We start from the raw sequence: 23,567 nt of genomic DNA, 5'->3' as shown, positions 1-23,567 counted from the left end.
CCATAAGTTGGTAGGGTATGCTCAGACGTTGAGTCCCTTGCTCATTTTGCCACTGGATTCAAGCAAGCCTGGCTGAAGACGTCTGAAATGCCAGAAACCGGTCCTAGGAAGCTTGTTTCGGTCCAGGGATGGCATGGCTTGGCAGTTCGGGCTGGTCTGTTCCCATGAGGCACAGGGTCAGACTGATTTGCATATGGCCATGTCTGAACTGGGGTGACAGAGTGGGCTAAAGAACGGTGATGGATGAAACCCAGATCTGTTGACTTGGTGTGAGTGTTTGATTGGTTCTGATGCTCCGTCCATCACCACCCCCTTTTGTACCACTTTGTTCGCCGCAAGTTGGCAGGGTATGCTCAGACGTTGATTCCCTTGCTCACTTTGCCACTGGATTCAAGCAAGCCTGGCTGAAGACAGCTGATATGCCAGAAATCGGTCCTAGGAAGGCATGGCTTGGCAGTTCCCATGAGGCACAGGGTCAGACTGATTTGCATATGGCAATGTCTGAACTGAGGTGGCAGAGTGGGCTAAAGAACGGCGATGGATCAAACCCAGATCTGTTGACTGGTTGTGAGTGTTTGATTGGTTCTGATGCTCTGTCCATCACCACCCCCTTTTGTACCACTTTGTTCGCCGCAAGTTGGCAGGGTATGCTCAGACGTTGAGTCCCTTGCTCACTTTGCCACTGGATTCAAGCAAGCCTGGCTGAAGACGGCTGAAATTCCAGAAACCAGTCCTAGGATGCTTGTTTCCGGTCCAGGGAAGGCATGGCTTGGCTTGGCAGTTCGGGCTGGATTGTTCCCATGAGGCAGAGGGTCAGACTAATTTGCATATGGCCATGTCTGAACTGGGGTGGCAGAGTGGGCTAAAGAACGGTGATGGATCAAACCCAGATCTGTTGACTGTGTGTGAGTGTTTGATTGGTTCTGATGCTCCATCCATCACCACCCCGTTTTGTACCACTTTGTTCGCCGCAAGTTGGCAGGGTATGCTCAGACGTTGAGTCCCTTGCTCACTTTGCCACTGGATTCAAGCAAGCCTGGCTGAAGACGGCTGATATGCCAGAAACCGGTCCTAGGAAGGCATGGCTTGGCAGTTCGGGCTGAACTGTTCCCATGAGGTACAGGGTCAGACTGACTTGCATATGGCCATGTCTGAACTGGGGTGGCAGAGTGGGCTAAAGAACGGTGATGGATCAAACCCAGATCTGTTGACTGGGTGTGAGTGTTTGATTGGTTCTGATGCTCTGTCCATCACCACCCCCTTTTGTACCGCTTTGTTCACCATAAGTTGGCAGGGTATGCTCAGACGTTGAGTCCCTTGCTCACTTTGCCACTGGATTCAAGCAAGCCTGGCTGAAGACGGCTGAAATGCCAGAAACCGGTCCTAGGAAGCTTGGTTCCGGTCCAGGTAAGGCATGGCTTGGCAGTTCGGGCTGGACTGTTCCCATAAGGCACAGGGTCAGACTGATTTGCATATGGCCATGTCTGAACTGGGGTGGCAGAGTGGGCTAAAGAACGGTGATGGATCAAACCCAGATCTGTTGACTGGGTGTGAGTGTTTGATTGGTTCTGATGCTCCGTCTATCACCACCCCATTTTGAACCGCTTTGTTTGCCATAAGTTGGCAGGGTATGCTCAGACGTTGAGTCCCTTGCTCACTTTGCCACTGGATTCAAGCAAGCCTGGCTGAAGACGGTTGAAATGCCAGAAACCGGTTCTAGGAAGCTTGTTTCCGGTCCAGGGAAGGCATGGCTTGGCAGTTCGGGCTGAACTGTTCCCATGAGGTACAGGGTCAGACTAATTTGCATATGGCGATGTCTCAACTGGTGTGGCAGAGTGGGCTAAAGAACGGTGATGGATCAAACCCAGATCTGTTGACTGGGTGTGAGTGTTTGATTGGTTCTGATGCTCCGTCCATCACCACCCACCTTTTGTACCGCTTTGTTCGCCATATGTTGGCAGGGCTTGCTCAGACGTTGAGTCCCTTGCTCACTTTGCCACTGGATTCAAGCAAGCCTGGCTGAAGACGGCTGAAATGCCAGAAACCGGTCCTAGGAAGCTTGTTTCCGGTCCAGGGAAGGCATGGCTTGGCAGTTCGGGCTGGACTGTTCCCATGAGGCACAGGGTCAGACTGATTTGCATATGGCCATGTCTGATCTGGGGTGGCAGAGTGGGCTAAAGAACGGTGATGGATCAAACCCAGATCTGTTGACTGGGTGTGAGTGTTTGATTGGTTCTGATGCTCCATCCATCACCACCCCCTTTTGTACCGCTTTGTTCGCCATAAGTTGGTAGGGTATGCTCAGACGTTGAGTCCCTTGCTCATTTTGCCACTGGATTCAAGCAAGCCTGGCTGAAGACGTCTGAAATGCCAGAAACCGGTCCTAGGAAGCTTGTTTCGGTCCAGGGATGGCATGGCTTGGCAGTTCGGGCTGGTCTGTTCCCATGAGGCATAGGGTCAGACTGATTTGCATATGGCCATGTCTGAACTGGGGTGACAGAGTGGGCTAAAGAACGGTGATGGATGAAACCCAGATCTGTTGACTTGGTGTGAGTGTTTGATTGGTTCTGATGCTCCGTCCATCACCACCCCCTTTTGTACCACTTTGTTCGCCGCAAGTTGGCAGGGTATGCTCAGACGTTGATTCCCTTGCTCACTTTGCCACTGGATTCAAGCAAGCCTGGCTGAAGACGGCTGATATGCCAGAAACCGGTCCTAGGAAGGCATGGCTTGGCAGTTCCCATGAGGCACAGGGTCAGACTGATTTGCATATGGCCATGTCTGAACTGAGGTGGCAGAGTGGGCTAAAGAACGGCGATGGATCAAACCCAGATCTGTTGACTGGGTGTGAGTGTTTGATTGGTTCTGATGCTCTGTCCATCACCACCCCCTTTTGTACCACTTTGTTTGCCGCAAGTTGGCAGGGTATGCTCAGACGTTGAGTCCCTTGCTCACTTTGCCACTGGATTCATGCAAGCCTGGCTGAAGACAGCTGAAATGCCAGAAACCGGTCCTAGGAAGCTTGTTTCCGGTCCAGGGAAGGCATGGCTTGGCAGTTCGGGCTGGACTATTCCCATGAGGCACAGGGTCAGACTGATTTGCATATGGCCATGTCTGAACTGGGTTGGCAGAGTGGGCTAAAGAACGGTGAAGGATCAAACCCAGATCTGTTGACTGGGTGTGAGTGTTTGATTGGTTCTGATGCTCCGTCCATCACCACCCCCTTTTGTACCACTTTGTTCGCCGCAAGTTGGCAGGGTATGCTCAGACGTTGATTCCCTTGCTCACTTTGCCACTGGATTCAAGCAAGCCTGGCTGAAGACGGCTGATATGCCAGAAACCGGTCCTAGGAAGGCATGGCTTGGCAGTTCCCATGGGGCACAGGGTCAGACTGATTTGCATATGGCCATGTCTGAACTGAGGTGGCAGAGTGGGCTAAAGAACGGCGATGGATCAAACCCAGATCTGTTGACTGGGTGTGAGTGTTTGATTGGTTCTGCTGCTCTGTCCATCACCACCCCCTTTTGTACCACTTTGTTTGCCGCAAGTTGGCAGGGTATGCTCAGACGTTGAGTCCCTTGCTCACTTTGCCACTGGATTCAAGCAAGCCTGGCTGAAGACGGCTGAAATTCCAGAAACCAGTCCTAGGATGCTTGTTTCCGGTCCAGGGAAGGCATGGCTTGGCAGTTCGGGCTGGACTGTTCCCATGAGGCACAGGGTCAGACTGATTTGCATATGGCCATGTCTGAACTGGGGTGGCAGAGTAGGCTAAAGAACGTGATGGATCAAACCCAGATCTGTTGACTGGGTGTGAGTGTTTGATTGGTTCTGATGCTCCGTACATCACCACCCCCTTTTGTACCGCTTTGTTCGCCATAAGTTGGCAGGGTATGCTCAGACGTTGAGTCCCTTGCTCACTTTGCCACTGGATTCAAGCAAGCCTGGCTGAAGACGGCTGAAATGCCAGAAACGGGTCCTAGGAAGCTTGTTTCTGGTCCAGGGAAGGCATGGCTTGGCTTGGCAGTTCGGGCTGGATTGTTCCCATGAGGCACAGGGTCAGACTAATTTGCATATGGCCATGTCTGAACTGGGGTGGCAGAGTGGGCTAAAGAACGGTGATGGATCAAACCCAGATCTGTTGACTGTGTGTGAGTGTTTGATTGGTTCTGATGCTCCATCCATCACCACCCCGTTTTGTACCACTTTGTTCGCCGCAAGTTGGCAGGGTATGCTCAGACGTTGAGTCCCTTGCTCACTTTGCCACTGGATTCAAGCAAGCCTGGCTGAAGACGGCTGATATGCCAGAAACCGGTCCTAGGAAGGCATGGCTTGGCAGTTCGGGCTGAACTGTTCCCATGAGGTACAGGGTCAGACTGATTTGCATATGGCCATGTCTAAACTGGGGTGGCAGAGTGGGCTAAAGAACGGTGATGGATCAAACCCAGATCTGTTGACTGGGTGTGAGTGTTTGATTGGTTCTGATGCTCTGTCCATCACCACCCCCTTTTGTACTGCTTTGTTCACCATAAGTTGGCAGGGTATGCTCAGACGTTGAGTCCCTTGCTCACTTTGCCACTGGATTCAAGCAAGCCTGGCTGAAGACGGCTGAAATGCCAGAAACCGGTCCTAGGAAGCTTGGTTCCGGTCCAGGGAAGGCATGGCTTGGCAGTTCGGGCTGAACTGTTCCCATGAGGTACAGGGTCAGACTGATTTGCATATGGCGATGTCTCAACTGGTGTGGCAGAGTGGGCTAAAGAACGGTGATGGATCAAACCCAGATCTGTTGACTGGGTGTGAGTGTTTGATTGGTTCTGACGCTCCGTCCATCACCACCCCCTTTTGTACCTCTTTGTTCGCCTTAAGTTGGCAGGGTATGCTCAGACGTTGAGTCCCTTGCTCATTTTGCCACTGGATTCAAGCAAGGCTGGCTGAAGACGGCTGAAATGCCAGAAACCGGTCCTAGGAAGCTTGTTTCGGTCCAGGGAAGGCATGGCTTGGCAGTTCGGGCTGGACTGTTCCCATGAGGCACAGGGTCAGACTGATTTGCATATGGCCATGTCTGAACTGGGGTGGCAGAGTGGGCTAAAGAACAGTGATGGATAAAACCCAGATCTGTTGACTGGGTGTGAGTGTTTGATTGGTTCTAATGCTCCGTCCATCACCACCCCCTTTTGTACTGCTTTGTTCGCCATAAGTTGGCAGGGTATGCTCAGACGTTGAGTCCCTTGCTCACTTTGCCACTGGATTCAAGCAAGCCTGGCTTAAGACGGCTGAAATGCCAGAAACCGGTCCTAGGAAGCTTGTTTCTGGTCCAGGGAAGGCATGGCTTGGCAGTTCGGGCTGGACTGTTCCCATGAGGCACAGGGTCAGACTGATTTGCATATGGCCATGTCTGAACTGGGTTAGCAGAGTGGGCTAAAGAACGGTGATGGATCAAACCCAGATCTGTTGACTGGGTGTGAGTGTTTGATTGGTTCTGATGCTCTGTCCATCACCACCCCCTTTTGTACCGCTTTGTTCGCCGCAAGTTGGCAGGGTATGCTCAGACGTTGAGTCCCTTGCTCACTTTGCCACTGGATTCAAGCAAGCCTGGCTGAAGATGGCTGAAATGCCAGAAACCGGTCCTAGGAAGCTTGTTTCCGATCCAGGGAAGGCATGGCTTGGCAGTTCGGGCTGGGCTGTTCCCGTGAGGCACAGGGTCAGACTGATTTGCATATGGCCATGTCTGAACTGGGGTGGCAGAGTGGGCTAAAGAACGGTGATGGATCAAACCCAGATCTGTTGACTGGGTGTGAGTGTTTGATTGGTTCTAATCCTCCGTCCATCACCACCCCCTTTTGTACCGCTTTGTTCACCATAAGTTGGCAGGGTATGCTCAGACGTTGAGTCCCTTGCTCACTTTGCCACTGGATTCAAGCAAGCCTGGCTGAAGACGGCTGAAATGCCAGAAACCGGTCCTAGGAAGCTTGTTTCCGGTCCAGGGAAGGCATGGCTTGGCAGTTCGGGCTGGACTGTTCCCATGAGGCACAGGGTCAGACTGATTTGCATATGGCCATGTCTCAACTGGGGTGGCAGAGTGGGCTAAAGAACGGTGATGGATCAAAACCAGATCTGTGGACTGGGTGTGAGTGTTTGATTGGTTCTGATGCTCCGTCCATCACCACCCCCTTTTGTACCGCTTTGTTCGCCATAAGTTGGCAGGGTATGCTCAGACGTTGAGTCCCTTGCTCACTTTGCCACTGGATTCAAGCAAGCCTGGCTGAAGACGGCTGAAATGCCAGAAACTGGTCCTAGGAAGTTTGTTTCCGGTCCAGGGAAGGCATGGCTTGGCAGTTCAGGCTGGACTGTTCCCATGAGGCACAGGTGTCAGACTGATTTGCATATGGCCATGTCTGAACTGGGGTGGCAGAGTGGGCTAAAGAAACGGTTATGGATCAAACCCAGATCTGTTGACTGGGTGTGAGTGTTTGATTGGTTCTGATGCTCCGTCCATCACCACCCCCTTTTGTATCGACAAGTAACCTCTAGCAGTGCCCAAAGTAGAGGCCTGCTTGGCTAGAGAAATAATGAACAGTAATACCTGGGGTGGGGGAGCGGGGGCAGAAAGGGGGGTCAGAATTCTTGCTCACCATGTCACAATTTTTTCCCAACGGCATGCATACACTTGGTGGAGGGAAGCCTGGCTGCGAGAATAACATCGCAGATTTTGGGAATAAGGCCAAAAACTGGCAACTGCCACGTCTTAATCCCCAAGTATGAAGGCTGAGCGTGCACAGGTTGCGGTGTATTAACATGCCCTGCTGCTGCTACAGAAGATGCTCTCGAAGAAGTAGCCTGATTCAATGACCGATGGTTATGCTCAGGAGTTCAGGATACCAAACTCTCCGTGCCTAATTCAGAGCCACAGAATTACTTCAGCCCAGTCGTTCTTGATCTTCTTCAGAACTCTGGGCAGGAGTAGTATCGGCAGAAAGGCATATAGGAGGCCTGAGCTCCATTTGAGAAGAAAAGCATCTCCCAGCGAGAGTCGCCTTGGAAACTTCAGCATGCAGAAGTGATGACATTGCGTGTTCTTGGCAGGGGCGAACCGATGCAAGGTTCTCGCCAGTCTTGGAAGAGACCTTGTATCACCTGTGAATGGAGATGCCATTCATGTTACATTAGGCATCAATGGGTGAGTTTGTCTGTTCTGGAGTTAAGAGCCCACCAGATGTTGAGCCACCAGGGAAATTCCCTGACGTTCTTGCCACATCCAGAAAAGCAAGATGTCTTGACAAATGGTCCTCAAGCCCACACTGCCCTGTTTGTTGCAATGCCATATAGCAGTGGCATTGTCCCCGACACCTGAATGAGCCTTCCCTTGATAGAGGGAAGAAAGGTTTTCAATGCCAGTGAAATTGCCCTCAGCTCCAACAAGTTGTTGTGAAGCTCTGCTGGAGACAAGAGGCCCCTGATCTCCACCTGTCCCCAATGGCCGTCCGAGCACGCCAGTGATGTATCTGTCAAAACAGTAACAGCTGAGGAAGGGATAGGGGTCTGCTACTGACCCAATTGCGATTTGTAATCTATCACTCCAGTTCTTTTGCAGCTAGAACTTCTTGTCCCATTGCAGAGCCTGCATTTGCCAACAGTCATGTGTCACCATCAGGATGCAAAAGGCCATGAGGCACAATGGCTTCGAAATCAATCTAATTGTTATCTATGATTTATGCTGAAACATCAGAATCATAGCCTAAAATCCTGTATTCGCTGTTCAGAAAGATAGACACGAAACTGCAATATGTCCAGACCTTCTCTGATGAAAGGGACTTCTGAGAGGGAGTCATGTGTGATTTTGGCAAGTTGACGGTGAACCCCAGCGAGTGCAGGAGGTTTGCCGTAGTGTAGAGGTAGGAGAAGACTACCTGGGCGAGGCCGCCTTCAACAGCCAGTCGTCGAGGTAGGAAAAGACTAAAACCCCTCACCTCATAACATGTGCTTCAACCACTGCCATCACCTTGGCGAACACCTGAGGGGTACTGGTAACGCCGATGGGGTGCAAAGCAAACTGATAATGCTTGTGGGCCACCATGAATCACATGTAACACCTGTGGGCAGGCAGGATGGGGATGTGGAACTAAGTGTCCTGCAAGTCCAGAGCTTTCATCCAGTCTCCTGGATCAAGGGCAGATAGGACCTGAGCTAATGTGAGCATTCTGACTTTCTCCTTCTTCAGAAAGAAGTTGAGATGGTGCAGGTATAGAATAGGGCGGAGTCCTCTGTACTTTTAGGGCACCAGAAAGTAGTGGGAATAGCAACCGTGACTAACTTCTGATGACAGCACCCTCTTGATTGCTCCATTGGCTAAAAGAGCCTGTACTCCCTGACTTAGTAGGGAGAGGTGGTCCTCTGTCAGCCAGTCATAAGTAGGTGGCATAGGTGGTGGGGTTTCCAAAAGGGAATGGAGTAACTTCCCTGGATGATCTGCAGTACTCACTTATCCGATGTAATGTACTACCAGTGGGGCAGGTGATGGTAATTCCTGCCATCCGCTGGGTGTCTGTGATGGTAAGAGGGCAAGCTAAAGGGGTTTGAACTCTGCGGCTGCTGGGGGAGTGGCTGACTGGTTGCGACCTCTGGCTGGTGGTATCACATTTGTGGGAACCACGTCTAGGGCCAGCCTGTTGGCCTTGGTGGCTGGGTGTGAAAAAACTTGGTTGGTAGCCCCTACCGTATCCCCTACTGTAGCCACGGAAGAGGCAAAAAACAGAATGTGGTTTGCCGGGCCACAGAGAGGCCCATGGACTTGGCAGTGACCCTGCTGTACATAAAGCACTCCAATGATAAGCCTGCCTTTTCACCAAAGAGGAGGGAGCCATCGACGAGTATTTCCATATAGGAAGCTTGGTCATCCCACGAATACCCAGTGGTTCCCAACAAGGTGTGGCATCTTAGTGCCACCAACGATGCAATCGCTCTGCCTAGCGACTCGGTCGTGTCCAGTCCACAATGAATTGTAAACTTGCTGTGTCTCTGCCAACTGCAATTGCCTGTTACTTTATGGCTTGGGCCTCCTCCAAGACCATGGGCAGCTCTTGCCCAACCAAATCCCAAACAGTGTGGCTATATCAGCGCAAAAGGCACACAATGTTTACTGAATGCAGTGCAACTGTGGCAGAAGGGAACGCACCAGAGTTGACCTTAATGGCGGAGGCTTGGATCCCCAAGCTCTTCGAGGTAGGGTGCTGTGTGAGGAAACTCGAATCCCCAGAAGCAGAGCAATGATGGCGTGCAGTAGTAGTCCTGTGCACACGAGCCCCTGTGCAGAGTTTGGACCAGGCTCCAAAAAGGACATCTGTAAGGGCTTCATTAAATGAGTGGAGAGGCTCAGCTGAAGCGCCTATGTCAAGATGTTAGTCTTGACTGCCACTGAGGGCAGCTGAAGGTCCAGGACCTCAACTGCCCATCGTACCATCATTGCAAAAGAGGCCCCTTCCTCCACAGTCACGGTGGGAGGAAAGACCAACCCAGTTTCTGGTGAGATGTCCAAACCACTGTCATCCGTCAGTTCCTCGTATCAGTTGCCATCAGGTTCATCAAGGGGGTTAAGGTAGGCAAAAGGGTCCTGAGGCTCCTCCCAAACATCTTGCTCTCCAGAAATATCAAAGGAAAAAGACACTAGCTCCGACTCGGAGGGCATGCATCCAGCCAGTACTGAAGTTAGCATCCTGAGATGCCGATACAGCTCCATATCAGAGTCAGGAATGACGATGGGGTCGGTGCCCCAGTGCTGGGAATGACAGCACTACAGCACTGGAGCGGGCTCCGTGGAAGGTTACTGGCTTGTGGGCGGAACTACTCCGGATCAGACGTTAGAACCAAGGGGCCCAACTGGCACAGATGGATGCCCATCGGCGGGAGCTTCCTCTGAGCCATGGAGTCTGATTCAAATCTCCCAAATATGAGGTGCATGACCTCACAGAGTTGGGCGGGGGTTGCTCTGGATCTGATTAACTCTAGAGAGCATGGAGTGGATGCGGGCATAGACTCCACGGTGGAAGCATGAGGGCGGGACCTTGACTTGTGTTGTTGTTTTGCACCTCGTCTGAGAATTCGACAGGAGTGGTGAAGTTGAACACCGCTTTGAATTCTTTGTCTTCTTCCTTTTGTGGGACTTACCCAAAGAAGACTTTAACCCCAACGATGAGCATCGAGAGCGGGTCAGTGAGAGGTCCTGGGACCTTCCACGCTACAGGGATCTTGATAGTCGTGAAGTCATACGACACTGGCCGACGAGGAGCTTCAGTAAGTGTGGCAGTCCTCACAGGCCTTGGAGTCGTGGATCTGCTCCACCCACCATAGGCAAACCAAGTGTTGGTCCATCACAGATATCTGCCTTTGACAGACACCACAGAGTTTGAAACGTGCGGTTTTTATTTTAGGGGATATCCCTAGCACACCAGGAGACAAAGTCTCAAAAAAAGGTTAGAAAGAAAGTAAATCAAAAAGTGATTTGCGGTAGCTCTCTCCGGATCTGCGCTGACTGGGGCAGAAAGAAGAGACATGATGTCAGCGCACTAGGGTGGCGCCCACATAGGCACCACGCAAGTCACTTCCAATGCGCATGACGCCAACGTGGAGTCGAACGACACCATCTAGCAGCACACAGAGGTACTGCTCGAAAAGTTTCCCGATCATGTCGAACACCTGGGAATAATTGTAAGTTAACAAATCTGCAGGTAAAAGTCTCTATCAAATATCTTGTTTTAATAAATGTACGTTTTTACTATATCACATTTAAAAGCATTTTGTTTTATTTTTAGTAATAACCCTTCTTCCAAAATCATTTGATTTATTTACATTGTTTTTTTGACAACCAAGACCGCAAAATAACTTATTTTACTTACTGAGGTAGATGTAATTGTTAGGGATACAGTGGTCATGATGATAAAGCATTGTCTTGGTCCACCACTTCCAAAAATTGGAATTGGTAAAATAGGTGCTCTTCAAGATATATAACATAACCAGTTCACCAGAAAGTTAAAAATGCCCAGGGAAAATTCAGAGATGAGGGTCAGACTTCACACAGTGCTACTTTCCATGCGTGGTTTTGTCGACAAAGTATATTCTGTATTGGGGTCGATAGGGGCACAGAGCGCTGCCAAAGGAGCAAGATGGCAGTCACAATCCACTTAAGCTCCCGGCCAGTGCCTGACATCCTGCTTAAATCCTAGTTCTACATGAGCCATCGACCTCCAGGAGTGCCGCTTCCTGGAATTATGGCTCTGTGGACTTCTTCTGGTGGATCAGTTATCCACTTGTAATAGTTAACAGGTTGGTTTAATTACATTTCCTTTGTCGGTTTTCTGGTGCACAAGGAATGCACTGCTTGTCCTTTTGAGGCACAGGGACCCTTTGTCCCCTAGACCATGTCTTCCAGTGGTGTCAAAACATAGTTACTGATCTGGAAAGTCAACGAACTGCTCAACAAAATTAAGAGTGGCTCGGTTCTTTGCTGTGTTAAGGGGGAGGACACCTACAATCCTTCTCCTTCAAAAGACCTATTTATTAGGCATGTATTGCCCCTTAGTAGAAATGGCCATACCAGGCTATTCCATGCGGGATTCACATGGAGGGCAAGAGGCATGGCCATGTTACTGCTCCCTAAGCATCACTAACTTCCATCTGGACTCGCAGGGCAGATACATCCTTTGGGTGGGTACGCTGGAGGGGCAGCCATGGATCGTGGGAACTATATATGTGCCCCAGTCATGATCACTACCTCACTAAAAGATTTATAGATATTTTATCGGTGATCCAGCCAGGCAAGATGAAAATCGGTGGGGACTTAAACTCGATTATGAGGAGAGATCCCTGGACAAAACTTCCTCTTCCCTATCCCTGAGAACTCTAGTTCTTAACAGATGAATGACCTCTTTGAGGCTGACAGATGTTTGGCCCAAATTGCATTCCCATGACAGGGTATTTACACACTGCTCTGCCGCACACAAAACTCACTTCAGACTGGACTACTTCTTCATGCCAAACGACTTCCTTCCCCTGGTCCAATCCACTTATATCCTTACACATGGCATTTCAGACAATGCGCCGGTTGAGTTACTAAGCAGAACAGAGCGGTTCACAGCTAGGGCTATCTGGATGCTTAATGATTGGGGGCTTGGGGAAGATTCCATTGAAGACCTTCTACGGACCACTGTAACAGACTACTCTGAACTGAAACACCATTTTGTGGACACACAATGCCTCTCGAGGTCTTTAGAATAGTGGTCCGAGGGACAGCCTTTGCTGCAGGTTCAGAGCGACAGCAAGAGAAAGATTAAGATATCTCTCTACTGGAAGTCCTGATCCTCATGCTGAAACAGGATGCTGGTTATGAGGGAGTCGGCAGAAGATGCACAACACCTCGAGGACTTCCGCGACACACTCAAATGTAAACTTCCTGAGTCAACCAACAGGGCTGGTTCCCTGGCCCAATACGCTTGTATGAGCAACGTGCTGAAGCTGGGAAGCAAATATACTCGCTGTCTCTAAAGTGCAAGGGACCCCACACAGTTACAGCAACAAGGATAGAGGAAAGACCCCTCACTTCTGACATCACAGAAATAGCTGCAACCTTAGTGGAATATTACACCATGCTCTATAGCTACAGGCTCCCCACAGCTCAAAGCAAATCATCCAAATGTAGCAGACCTCCCCATACAATCGTTCTCTGAGACTCAACCTGACAAACTGGACAATTAATTTACGGTAGAAAAGTTGCAGATCACCATCACAGCTGCTCCCTCTGGGAAAACCCTGGGCCCCAATGGCTTCTCAGACAGATTCTACAAAGAGTTCTTCTTGTTATTAATTCTCCACCTGCTTCTCCTATTTGAGGAGATGGGGCGCTCTGGCTCTCTACCGCCTGATTTACAGTCTGCCACTATCATCACCATATTTTAGCAAGGCAGGCCTCCAATGCAGTGCTCATCTTATGGGCCCATTTCCCTCCTAATTACAAAGCCCAAATTGCTGGCCACCATACTTGCCATGGTCATCTAAATGGCTTTATGCCTGGTAGAAGCACCTGGCATTACCTACATAGATTTCAGGAGGCCCTCTCTCAAGTCGACAAACATCATAGGCTGAAGGCCCTACTCTTGATTGACTATGGAAAAGCCCTTGATACTGTCATTTGGCTATGTCTCTTCCAAATACTTGAAAGAGCAAACTTCTGCCACAGATTCCTCTCTATAAGAAACATGCTATACGGCTACCTGAATTTGAGAGTTTGGGTGAATGGGAGGCTCTCGTCCTCCTTCTCCATACGTTGTGGCACATGACAGTGGTGCCCCCTGTCGCCACTCTATTCACCCTTGTGATTGAACTACTGGCATGCTAGATAAGGATGGATGTCCTTTTAGAAGACTTCTGCTGGCCCACTCACCATGAAGATAGAGTAGTGCATTTTGCAGATATGCTTCTATACCTACATTCCCTCCAGACAAATCTACCCTACTTAATACGGATACTCAAATGAGAATGGCAATGCAGCAGCCTACTGGTCAACTGGGAAAAATCCCAATATATACACCCATATGTGAGACGACAGACCATGAACGGCCCATTTAAGTATCTAGGCATTATTATTCCCCACGACCAGCAGATAGCCTGGTGCCTGAACATCACATCTATTCTCAAACAAGTAGGACTGAACTTGACTGCTGGGCTACCTTTCTGTTTAATGTCCCAGGATGCACTGCTCACTATAAGATGATAGTCCTTCCCAGGTTCCTCTATATGCTTCAAAATCACCCCTACACTCTTCCCAGTATTTTTTTCAGAGCTGGAGTCCATAGCTACAAGGCTCTACTGGGCGGGAAAGGCGCCCAGAGTGTCCTACTCTAAATGTACAGCCACACAGTTTGAGGGAGGACTATGGGCACCCAACCTTTGCCTCTACTATTGGGCGGCACATATGGTACGCTTGGGGGACTGGTTGTTTGAGAATCATGACGATTCTGCCTGGTGCTTTGAACTAACCATCCCAGAAAAATGGGGAATAAGCGAGATCCTGTATAGAAACCACCATCCAGCTTCCCTTCCACAGGTCTCTGGCATCCCCTTGCAGTGCTGTGATGCAGCCCTGGCAAACACTAGGTGGCTTAATAAACTGATGGCTCAGAACCCTCGCTGGGAGTGAACATGGCTAGCACAAGTGATCAGTCTGCAGGGGTTAAAGGACTGGGACCTGATAGGAATCTCCTCCTTAGCAGACTTATGAGACCACTACCGCAACGTCTCCTTTGCCCACCTTCAGAAGGAATAAGTAGATTGATAGCTAGATAGATAGATAGATATCTTTATTCCATTCTAGCGTAAAAATCATAAAAGCACATCAATATAAAATAGGTTTAAAAAGAGAAAAAGTGATCCTCTCGTCAAGTCCTCGGAATAAGATAATGCTATAGTACACGAAGTACATAATACATGTTTCTTCATCACAGTTTACATCGGCATCTCCCAATGACTGTTCAATTTGGGGTACATCCAAGAACCATGTAATGACTTTCATTAACAACCATGCGGGCATTGGTATTTAGTAAAGTGTCTAGTGCTGACGTGATTAAAAAGTCTGTGATAGAATTATACTAAAATACAATAAGACTAACAATTTAAACCTATCATCATACTAGTTAAAAAAAATATTCATCTTTTGTTAAAATATTGACACCACCATTTGAACCCTCTAAGAGGTAAAATCCTACATTCACATTAGGCGGCACTCTTAGTGAGCGATAACCATTTCATAAGCAAATATATATATAGCTACACTGGTGTGTTTAGCATTTTATTGTTAACATAATGTCACCATCATTACATACCACAAGTTCCTGTTGATTATAATCTCATGGAGGATACGTATCTTTACAATTTAATTAATCTTCCCTACATGGTGTGTGCGCTTGACAAACATGAACGTGATTTTTAAAAGTATCATTTGGTGTTCAAGGTTTTTAATGTCCTACTCCTTAATGTCCATGAATGTAGCAGATATCTAGACAATCCAAAGACTAGGTATTCTGTGTTGTCACTTTTTAAATTTCTGATAATCTCCGTTAAACGGTTAGCTGCCAGAATCAGGCAGATTTGAATTAGCAGTGTTCTTCTAGTCCGTTTGTACATAGGACAGAAAAATAGGAAATGTGCTTCTGTTTCTAGTGCATCCTCACATGCCGTGCAACTAGGCAAAATATCAACACCATTCCAATTACTGCATTAACTATTGATTGGAAAAATACTATACCTAAATTTTAGGTATAGTGATTTTGCAAATGATGGTTCTATTCGGTCCAAGAAACCTTCTTTCTGCATTTTATCTTTACTGCTAAGGAACCTGTATGTCAATTCTCCCCCGCACTTCTCCTGTTTGGTCAACTATCCTCCACATAGCTCCAGTATCTCTTTTTGAGTAGATTTAGAGACCTTTTTGGGATGCTACCGGGGTTTAGCCATAGGTCACTCAAACCAAGTTCAACCAGCCATGCCTTTATGTAATTGAACCACTGAACACCCTCTGGTGTCTAATGATAATACATCTTGGAGTGATTCTTTTATGGGCAATGGGTGAGTCGCTCAACCAAATGCGCATCCAAAATGTTAAGGGCCGGAGAGCAATCGCATGGGTGACGGTCTTCATGTCCAAATATAAGCGCATTGTTGTCAGTGGTGAATTTGGCGGGAGCTCCAACACTGATCTCATAAATTTATTTTTGATTTTTTCAATGGGACTATGTTAACGTGTCCCCATAACTCTGCACCATATAGTGTAGCTCCTATTCCCTTCCCTTGATATACTTGAATCAATGGTCTATAGGGCAGTCCCCACGTTTTGTAGCGAGAGTTGGCTTTTTAATATTTTTGATGACCATGATTGTGTGTTGGTGAGCCTCACCCCTAGATAATCAAATTGTCTCACCTCTAGTGTAGTTGAGCCCAACTTTCTGCTTCGCTTTAAGGACTTATGATGGTTGAAAACCATGATTTTTTTTTTAAAGGTATTCATTTCTAATCCATGTTCCTTGCAGCCCCTCCCCAAACTGGTCAACTAAGTTTTGAAGCCCCATCGGGGACCTGGAAATAAGCAGGGTGTCACGGGGCAAGAGTAGCGCGGGCAACTCTTGCCCTGCAAGCTTGCGAGGACCACCCCTGCAATCTGTTAGTTGTTCAATCAGACCATTTATATAAAGGGTGCAGCCTCAGTAACACTTTGTTGTAAGTCTGTTGCTAGTACCCAGGTAGAGAAAGTGCAATCCCACTTGCTAATAGTCCAATCACCAACTAGTCGGCTCCAGTTGGGTAGGGAGACTTAGATATGTAATACAGAGGATAGATTGAAGGATCAGATTTCATCTCTAGCAAGTATGCCCCTAGTCACAAGCAGCAGGGTAGCATCACAGGGGAACCAAACTTGCCTTCTTTAACTGGGTCTTCTCCACCTCTTGATCTTCATATTAAAAGCTTATCATGGAATGTAGCAGGATCGTTCCAAACGATGGAGGGTCCTCAAGGACATAGGCTTCCGACTTCCGTGTTGAACATTCTTATGAGATTACATGATAACACACTTGCCCAGCTAAGGTGGGGCCGGATGGGGCCCTGACCGACCTGATTCAGATAGATCGGGGAGTCAGACAGGGGTGCGCTTTGGAACCTACTCTCTTCTCGCTGTATATAAATGGTGTCATTGAATCATTATACAGAGATGAGTGTGATTCCCCAAAGATAGGAAGTCAGAGAGTTCCTGCGCTCCTTTTTGAGGATGACACCGTGCTAATTTCTAAATCACCGCAAGGGTTGTAACAACTTTTGAATTCCTTCCAATCGTTTCGTGTGGAGCGGGGGCTAGAGTTTATTAGGTCTAAGACAAAATGTATGATCTTCACCAGCCAGAAGCCGAACCACTGTAATAGGAAGCTGTTAGTGGGTGATACCATTTTAGATGTAGTATCCAGCTTTGATTACTAGGGTATCAAATTGATGAGGAACCTGTGTTGGGCGCCACAGGTGGAAAGAACATATTCTTTCCATGATCCAGTATACCACACAAGTGGGGAAAATCCATAGAAAAATGATAACCAGAAGGGTGGCACCAGCTTTGGAAATTACAATGTGAAGGCCTTAGGTGCGGTTCTATATGGTGTTGAATTGTGGGGCTATTCACATAATGAATGTCTTTCTGTGGTGGAACAAAGTGCTCTAGAACCCTATTTAATCTTCCTGTCAGTGCACCATTGACTCCCTTATATTTAGATATGGCACAAAAGAAAATTGTCCATAAGATTGAATGTAGAATGCTAATCTATTGGCATAGGTTATGGACGACCACTGCATTCGAGTCCTACTGCAATGGTATCAAAGATCATTTGGTCCCACAGTATGTACGAAAAATACTGTGGCTCTATGCAGTCAAAACTCTATTATTGAAGTTGAAACTGGATGAATACTGGACTTCACCAGGGAGTATGTGTCAGATTGGCAAGGCTAACCTTAAGGGATTGTTCTGGGAAAGTGTGGCATTAAACAATATTTAGAAAACCACGCACACCTGGATTTATACAAATGTTTACAGGATGAAGCGTGCCTTAGAGGTAAACGTCGCCTAAACCAGGACGTGTAGACAAATGAAGAATGCACTAATCAAGTTGAGTAGTGTCCCTCTAAGCACAGCCAAATTGCAACGAAGTTGCGAGATAAACAATGTTCAAACTCAAGGGTGAAATTACAAGTCGTTCGTTGTTGTCATATTCCTCGTTTTATTCACGGGATATAAAGTTCATCAAAGGAATCAAACCAAGGACTCATAAATATACTCAATGCATTTCGGGTTTTAAACAACCCTTCATCAGGAGTGGTCCTAGGAAAAACACAAAAAGGAGAGATGTGTCGACCTGTTGCGTCATGTAAGCAATTAGATTAATATCTGGTGAGTTAGAAACCAATCATAAAGAAATCAATGACGGTGAAAAGCCTAAAATAACGAAAGTGACAAGTCACATGATAGGGTGAAAAACGATATCACATAGATTAACGGTTATTGTGAAATGATAAAACAAAAGATAACGTGATTAGAATCAACGGTGCCGCGAGGACAAAAAAGTGCTGTTGAAATCAAGCGTGTGGAAACTAACTGCTTTCACCTTAAGCCACAAAAGCCGTGCTACTCCCCGGTGCATTAAAAAGTAAGCCTAAATGGCTGACATGGTAGCGAGACGTACCTGGTAGATTAAATAGTCAGAGTAACCGAAGTTACGACATGCAGGGAAAGTCAGCGTGTATGCGTACAATGCTGCTCCAACGAGTGGGTCAGTTAGTGAACAGTGAGGGGGAAGTGCCTTCAAGTATCCGAAACAGAATAATGAAAAGTAAAGAAGGACCGAATAACATCTGAAAAAAGTCAGCCATCTTGTAATGGTATTCACGGAGTGACAGTACTACTGTTTGTGCGATCATTGATGGATAATGATAAATAAAATAAAAGCAGAGGTTAAAGAATACTGGATAGAGAAGAAAATAAATGAATAATGAACAGCCAAATTGAAAAAGAGAAATTTGTAATGTGGAAAAAGTTAACTGAGTTGAAAACGAATAAAGTTAAATGAGATCGAACGTAAAAAAGGACAAAAAATATGAAAGCTAAAAAGAAATAAAAAAGAAGGATCCAAAGAGAAACATAATAAAAGAAAGATGAATAATGGAAGGCGTGATGTTGTGAGAAGTTGTGTAAACAATAAAACTAATGAATAAAGATAATCGAATGAAGTGAAATAGACACAAGGGTCAGAAACGAGTTCAAAGGGATAGGGTGCACAAAGCAATGGTTACAAAAAGCAACTGAGTTCAACGCGGTCATTGAGTCCGTGTGGGACCAAGGCATTCATTTTGTAAATCCATACAGTTTCTCTCTGTAAAAGATATTTGCGATTGTCTCTATGTTCTCTGATTGGTACCATTTCACAAACCAAAAATCTCAATTGGCTGATGTTGTGACTCTTGGATAAAAAGTGCATCGCTACCGTTGACTTGATGTTTTTGGTGCGGATATTGCTTTTGTGTTCTGTTAAACGCACTTTTATTTTCCTCTCAGTTTTACCTATGTATACAAGGCCACATGGACATTTTAGCATGTATACAAGATTCTTTGAGTCACACGTCGCCGTAACGTGTAACTTGATGTTGAAACCTTGTGTGGGATGTTGAGTTGAATTTCCTTTGATAATACTGTTACAATGCCCACAGTTGTGACAAGGTATGGTGCCTTTGTGAGTTGAAACTGAATCAATGGTGGGTTGAGAGTGCAAAAGTTCCATCAAATTCTTACTCCTCTCATATGCAAAAAGAGGTTTCTCCAGAAATGTGTCCTTGAAGTCCGGTTCTATCTGTAGCATTGGCCAGTGTTTCAAGATGGTTTTCCTGATGTTAAAACTCTCAGTGGAGAATTTAGTGACTATGACTGATCGTGACAGGGACTTCTTGGTGTCACAAATCTTTAACAATTGAGATCTGGATTTGATTTGAACCCTTTCCAAAGTAGAAATCAAAGTTTCTTTGGGATATCCACGATCGATGAAACGTTTTTCCATGTTCAAATTCTCTTGTGACAATTGCTTGGGTTCAGAAATGATTCTTTTAACTCTGAGAAATTGAGAAAATGGTAAGTGTTGCTTCAGAGAGGGCTGATGAAAGCTTGAGAAATGTAATAGGTTGTTCCTATCAGTGCTCTTTCTGTATAGAGTAGTCTCAATCCGACCCTCCTTGATGTACAAAAGTACATCCAAATAGTTGATGGTATCGCTGTGAATGTTGTACGTAAATTTCAAACGATCATTGATCCCATTAAGAGCCTCGATCGCGGTCTTTAATGGTTGTTCAGAGCCTTTCCAAATTAAAAAAATGTCATCAATGTAACATAAGAATAATAACATGTGTGGTTTCCACTCTGTGTTGTTGAGAATGTGGTCAAGCTCAAACTTGTGCATGAACAACTGTGCGTAGCTGGGAGCTGCACAATTGCCCATAGATGTACCGCTCAATTGAAGATAATACCTGTTGTTGTAACCAAAATAACTGTGATAGAGTGTAAAGTGTAGTAATTCGAGTAAAAATACTTTATGGTCTTTGGATCCTTCTTTTTTATTTCTTTTTAGCTTTCATATTTTTTGTCCTTTTTTACGTTCGATCTCATTTAACTTTATTCGTTTTCAACTCAGTTAACTTTTTCCACATTACAAATTTCTCTTTTTCAATTTGGCTGTTCATTATTCATTTATTTTCTTCTCTATCCAGTATTCTTTAACCTCTGCTTTTATTTTATTTATCATTATCCATCAATGATCGCACAAACAGTAGTACTGTCACTCCGTGAATACCATTACAAGATGGCTGACCTTTTTTCCGATGTTATTCGGTCCTTCTTTACTTTTCATTATTCTGTTTCGGATATTTGAAGGTACTTCCCCCTCACTGTTCACTAACTGACCCACTCGTTGGAGCAGCATTGTACGCATACACGCTGACTTTCCCTGCATGTCGTAACTTCGGTTACTCTGACTATTTAATCTACCAGGTACGTCTCGCTACCATGTCAGCCATTTAGGCTTACTTTTTAATGCACCGGGGAGTAGCACGGCTTTTGTGGCTTAAGGTGAAAGCAGTTAGTTTCCACACGCTTGATTTCAACAGCACTTTTTTGTCCTCGCGGCACCGTTGATTCTAATCACGTTATCTTTTGTTTTATCATTTCACAATAACCGTTAATCTATGTGATATCGTTTTTCACCCTATCATGTGACTTGTCACTTTCGTTATTTTAGGCTTTTCACCGTCATTGATTTCTTTATGATTGGTTTCTAACTCACCAGATATTAATCTAATTGCTTACATGACGCAACAGGTCGACACATCTCTCCTTTTTGTGTTTTTCCTAGGACCACTCCTGATGAAGGGTTGTTTAAAACCCGAAATGCATTGAGTATATTTATGAGTCCTTGGTTTGATTCCTTTGATGAACTTTATATCCCGTGAATAAAACGAGGAATATGACAACAACGAACGACTTGCAATTTCACCCTTGAGTTTGAACATTGTTTATCTCGCAACTTCGTTGCAATTTGGCTTTGCTTAGAGGGACACTACTCAACTTGATTAGTGCATTCTTCAAAGTGTGGCATTAGACACTGTTAAAGAGTGAAAGAGCTCCCTGACAGTGTCGTTTATTGATCAGAAACCATTAGCCGCCTACGAAAGCCACATTGATGAAATTGTCCACCCACTGGCAAGAAAACTCTATCTCCAATTTAGATACGGCATTCTACCCATAAAATCATTTACGTGCAAATGGCAACTGGATAAAAGTCCATTAGATGAACTATGTGTAGGTTGTCAAGGAGGGTCGGAAACGCATATCCATGTTTTGTTTTTCTGTTCTTTTTACAAATCTTTACATGCAAAATGGAATGTTCCTCTATGTAGAAACTTGGGATGTAGGGAGCACCAGGAAACTTTTAGGATATTACCGAATGATACCAGCCAGATTGTAGTATTTTGTGTGGCTATGTTTCTAAAGGCATTTTGGATCAAGCGAGCAAAGCTGCTAAAGCTTGCCAATGATCCTTGATATGAATTGTTGACCCTCAAAGAAGTTAGCTGGTGGGAACTCTTCTATGTTGTAATTTTTATCTATGGTTTTTGATTTTGTGATTTTTTTAGACACTGGCTGTAACATGAATTTGGCGTTTTTATATTGTTCTTTTAACAGAAAATCTTTAGGCATGATATTTATTATGTATATTTTTATGTTTGTGTATTGTGGTTGTCTTGTTGTTATACTTTTATGATCTATGATGATCGAAACAAAGTCTATGATGATAAAGGCTCCGATAGCTCTGTGGCGCAGAGGAATGAACTTTTGCTGCAATGCCGAGAAAGCAATATATAAATGATATGGATGCGTCATGAAACACCAAAACATTTGAGGCTCCTGGTGTACGTATTCACCCTAACCAAAACTGTATTGCTGAGCCCTACCTTTGCCTCTTTTTACTCTTGTTTGTGGGGACAAATGGAAATTGAATTACAATTAATTATTGCTACAACTGGAACCATTGATTGTAACAACCACCATTGCATGACCTTGTTGTGTGTGCTGTGCATATAACTGCAAAAAAATCAATAAACAGATATATAAGAAAGTATACTCTGTTTATTAAGTGACGGCATCCCTTTCCCAGCTAATTAAAAAAAAATCCTAGTATAGTTTTAGGAGTAAACAAAAAACATTACTGATTTTGTATAATAAGAGATTTAATTATAAACTGATAAGGAACAGCCACGTAATCACTTAGATTGGATTTTCCGTCAACTGCATTAACTGTATTATGAAAGGACTAATGAAATAAAATACATACCTATCCACTTTGCTCCAAGGTCAGCCCATTCTACTGCATACGATGCTAAAGTCTTTTCTAATATGCTTTCAGACCAGCTAAAATAAAAAAAATCTATATCAATTTGTTGCAGTATAAAACAATTCTCATCCTCTGCACCCAAATCATAATTTTAAACTATAATCACTCAAGTTACAAAAGTGCATATTTTCAATTTTCCATATTTAACAAAACTTAGCCTTAGTATGTTTGGAAAGCTGCACCAGTGGCATCTTTTCAGATGTACTGCTAAGTGAGTTATTAGATTTTTTTGGAAGACATTACCGACTGAGGGCTAGACTTAGAGTTTGGCAGGGATGGTCCTCCATAGCAAAAGCTACAGGATACCCTCTATGCCAAACACACGGTTCGCGCACCTAATTTATAGACGGGTGGACCTTAAGTATGTCAGCAATGGAGCCTATGCTTACTATGTTGCTAATGTACTTCTCCGATGGCCCGAGAGGGGTACAAGCCATCAAAGGTTTACATATATCACTGTCCGCACAATTTAGGGTGGACAGTGTTCTATATTTTTTTTTTCTGTCCGGCATTGTCAGGTAAAACATGGTGGAGAGGGACAGTAAAACAAAATATTGACCCCGGCACCATAGAAAACAGCTCCTATGGTGCAGGGGTCATTAGTTTTAGATTTGAAAAAAAAACAAAATACTATTTTAGGATTTTGTTTAAAAAAAAGAAAAAAAAACTGGTTAGAAGTTTGACTGGCGGCTATTATGTTTTAAGGAGCTGTCCATGTAACTTTTAATAAATTGACAACAGTGGCGACCAATAATGTTCCTGAGCAGTGGGGTGGGTCACAAACGTGCGCGCACGCGGACACACACACGCACACTCTCTCCCATCCACATGCACACTTATTAACACCACCCAGTCACAAAAGCACACATATACAGTCACCATTCACAATCAGGGCCAGCTCTAGGGCGGTGCAACTGGTGCCACCGCACCGGGTGCTGATTCTTCGAGGGGGCACCGTGTTTGGAAGAATTTTATGGTTCACAACCACCTGCTGCTGAATTGCTGGCCTCCACAATTTTCATACAAAAATTAAAATGTCAAGATAACTCGGTAATTGATGAT

At 45.7% G+C, this 23,567-nt stretch overlaps 1 protein-coding gene across 2 annotated transcripts in view; it reads right to left on the bottom strand.

Annotated features, from left to right (window-relative positions):
- The window catches only part of LOC146805330 (betaine-homocysteine S-methyltransferase-like), a 289,657-nt gene that overhangs the window by 71,312 nt on the left and 194,778 nt on the right, over positions 1 to 23,567 (bottom strand). For both annotated transcript variants that reach the window (XM_085620496.1, XM_085620495.1), the window contains exon 7: positions 22,446 to 22,522. In XM_085620496.1, the coding sequence (XP_085476622.1) occupies positions 22,446 to 22,522 (77 nt within the window). The remainder of the gene's footprint in view (positions 1 to 22,445; positions 22,523 to 23,567) is intronic.

The sequence above is a fragment of the Triturus cristatus genome, chromosome 8 (genome assembly GCF_964204655.1).
Source record: "Triturus cristatus chromosome 8, aTriCri1.1, whole genome shotgun sequence".
Taxonomy (NCBI): Eukaryota; Metazoa; Chordata; class Amphibia; order Caudata; family Salamandridae; genus Triturus; species Triturus cristatus.
This window is presented reverse-complemented; position numbering and strand designations above follow the sequence as displayed.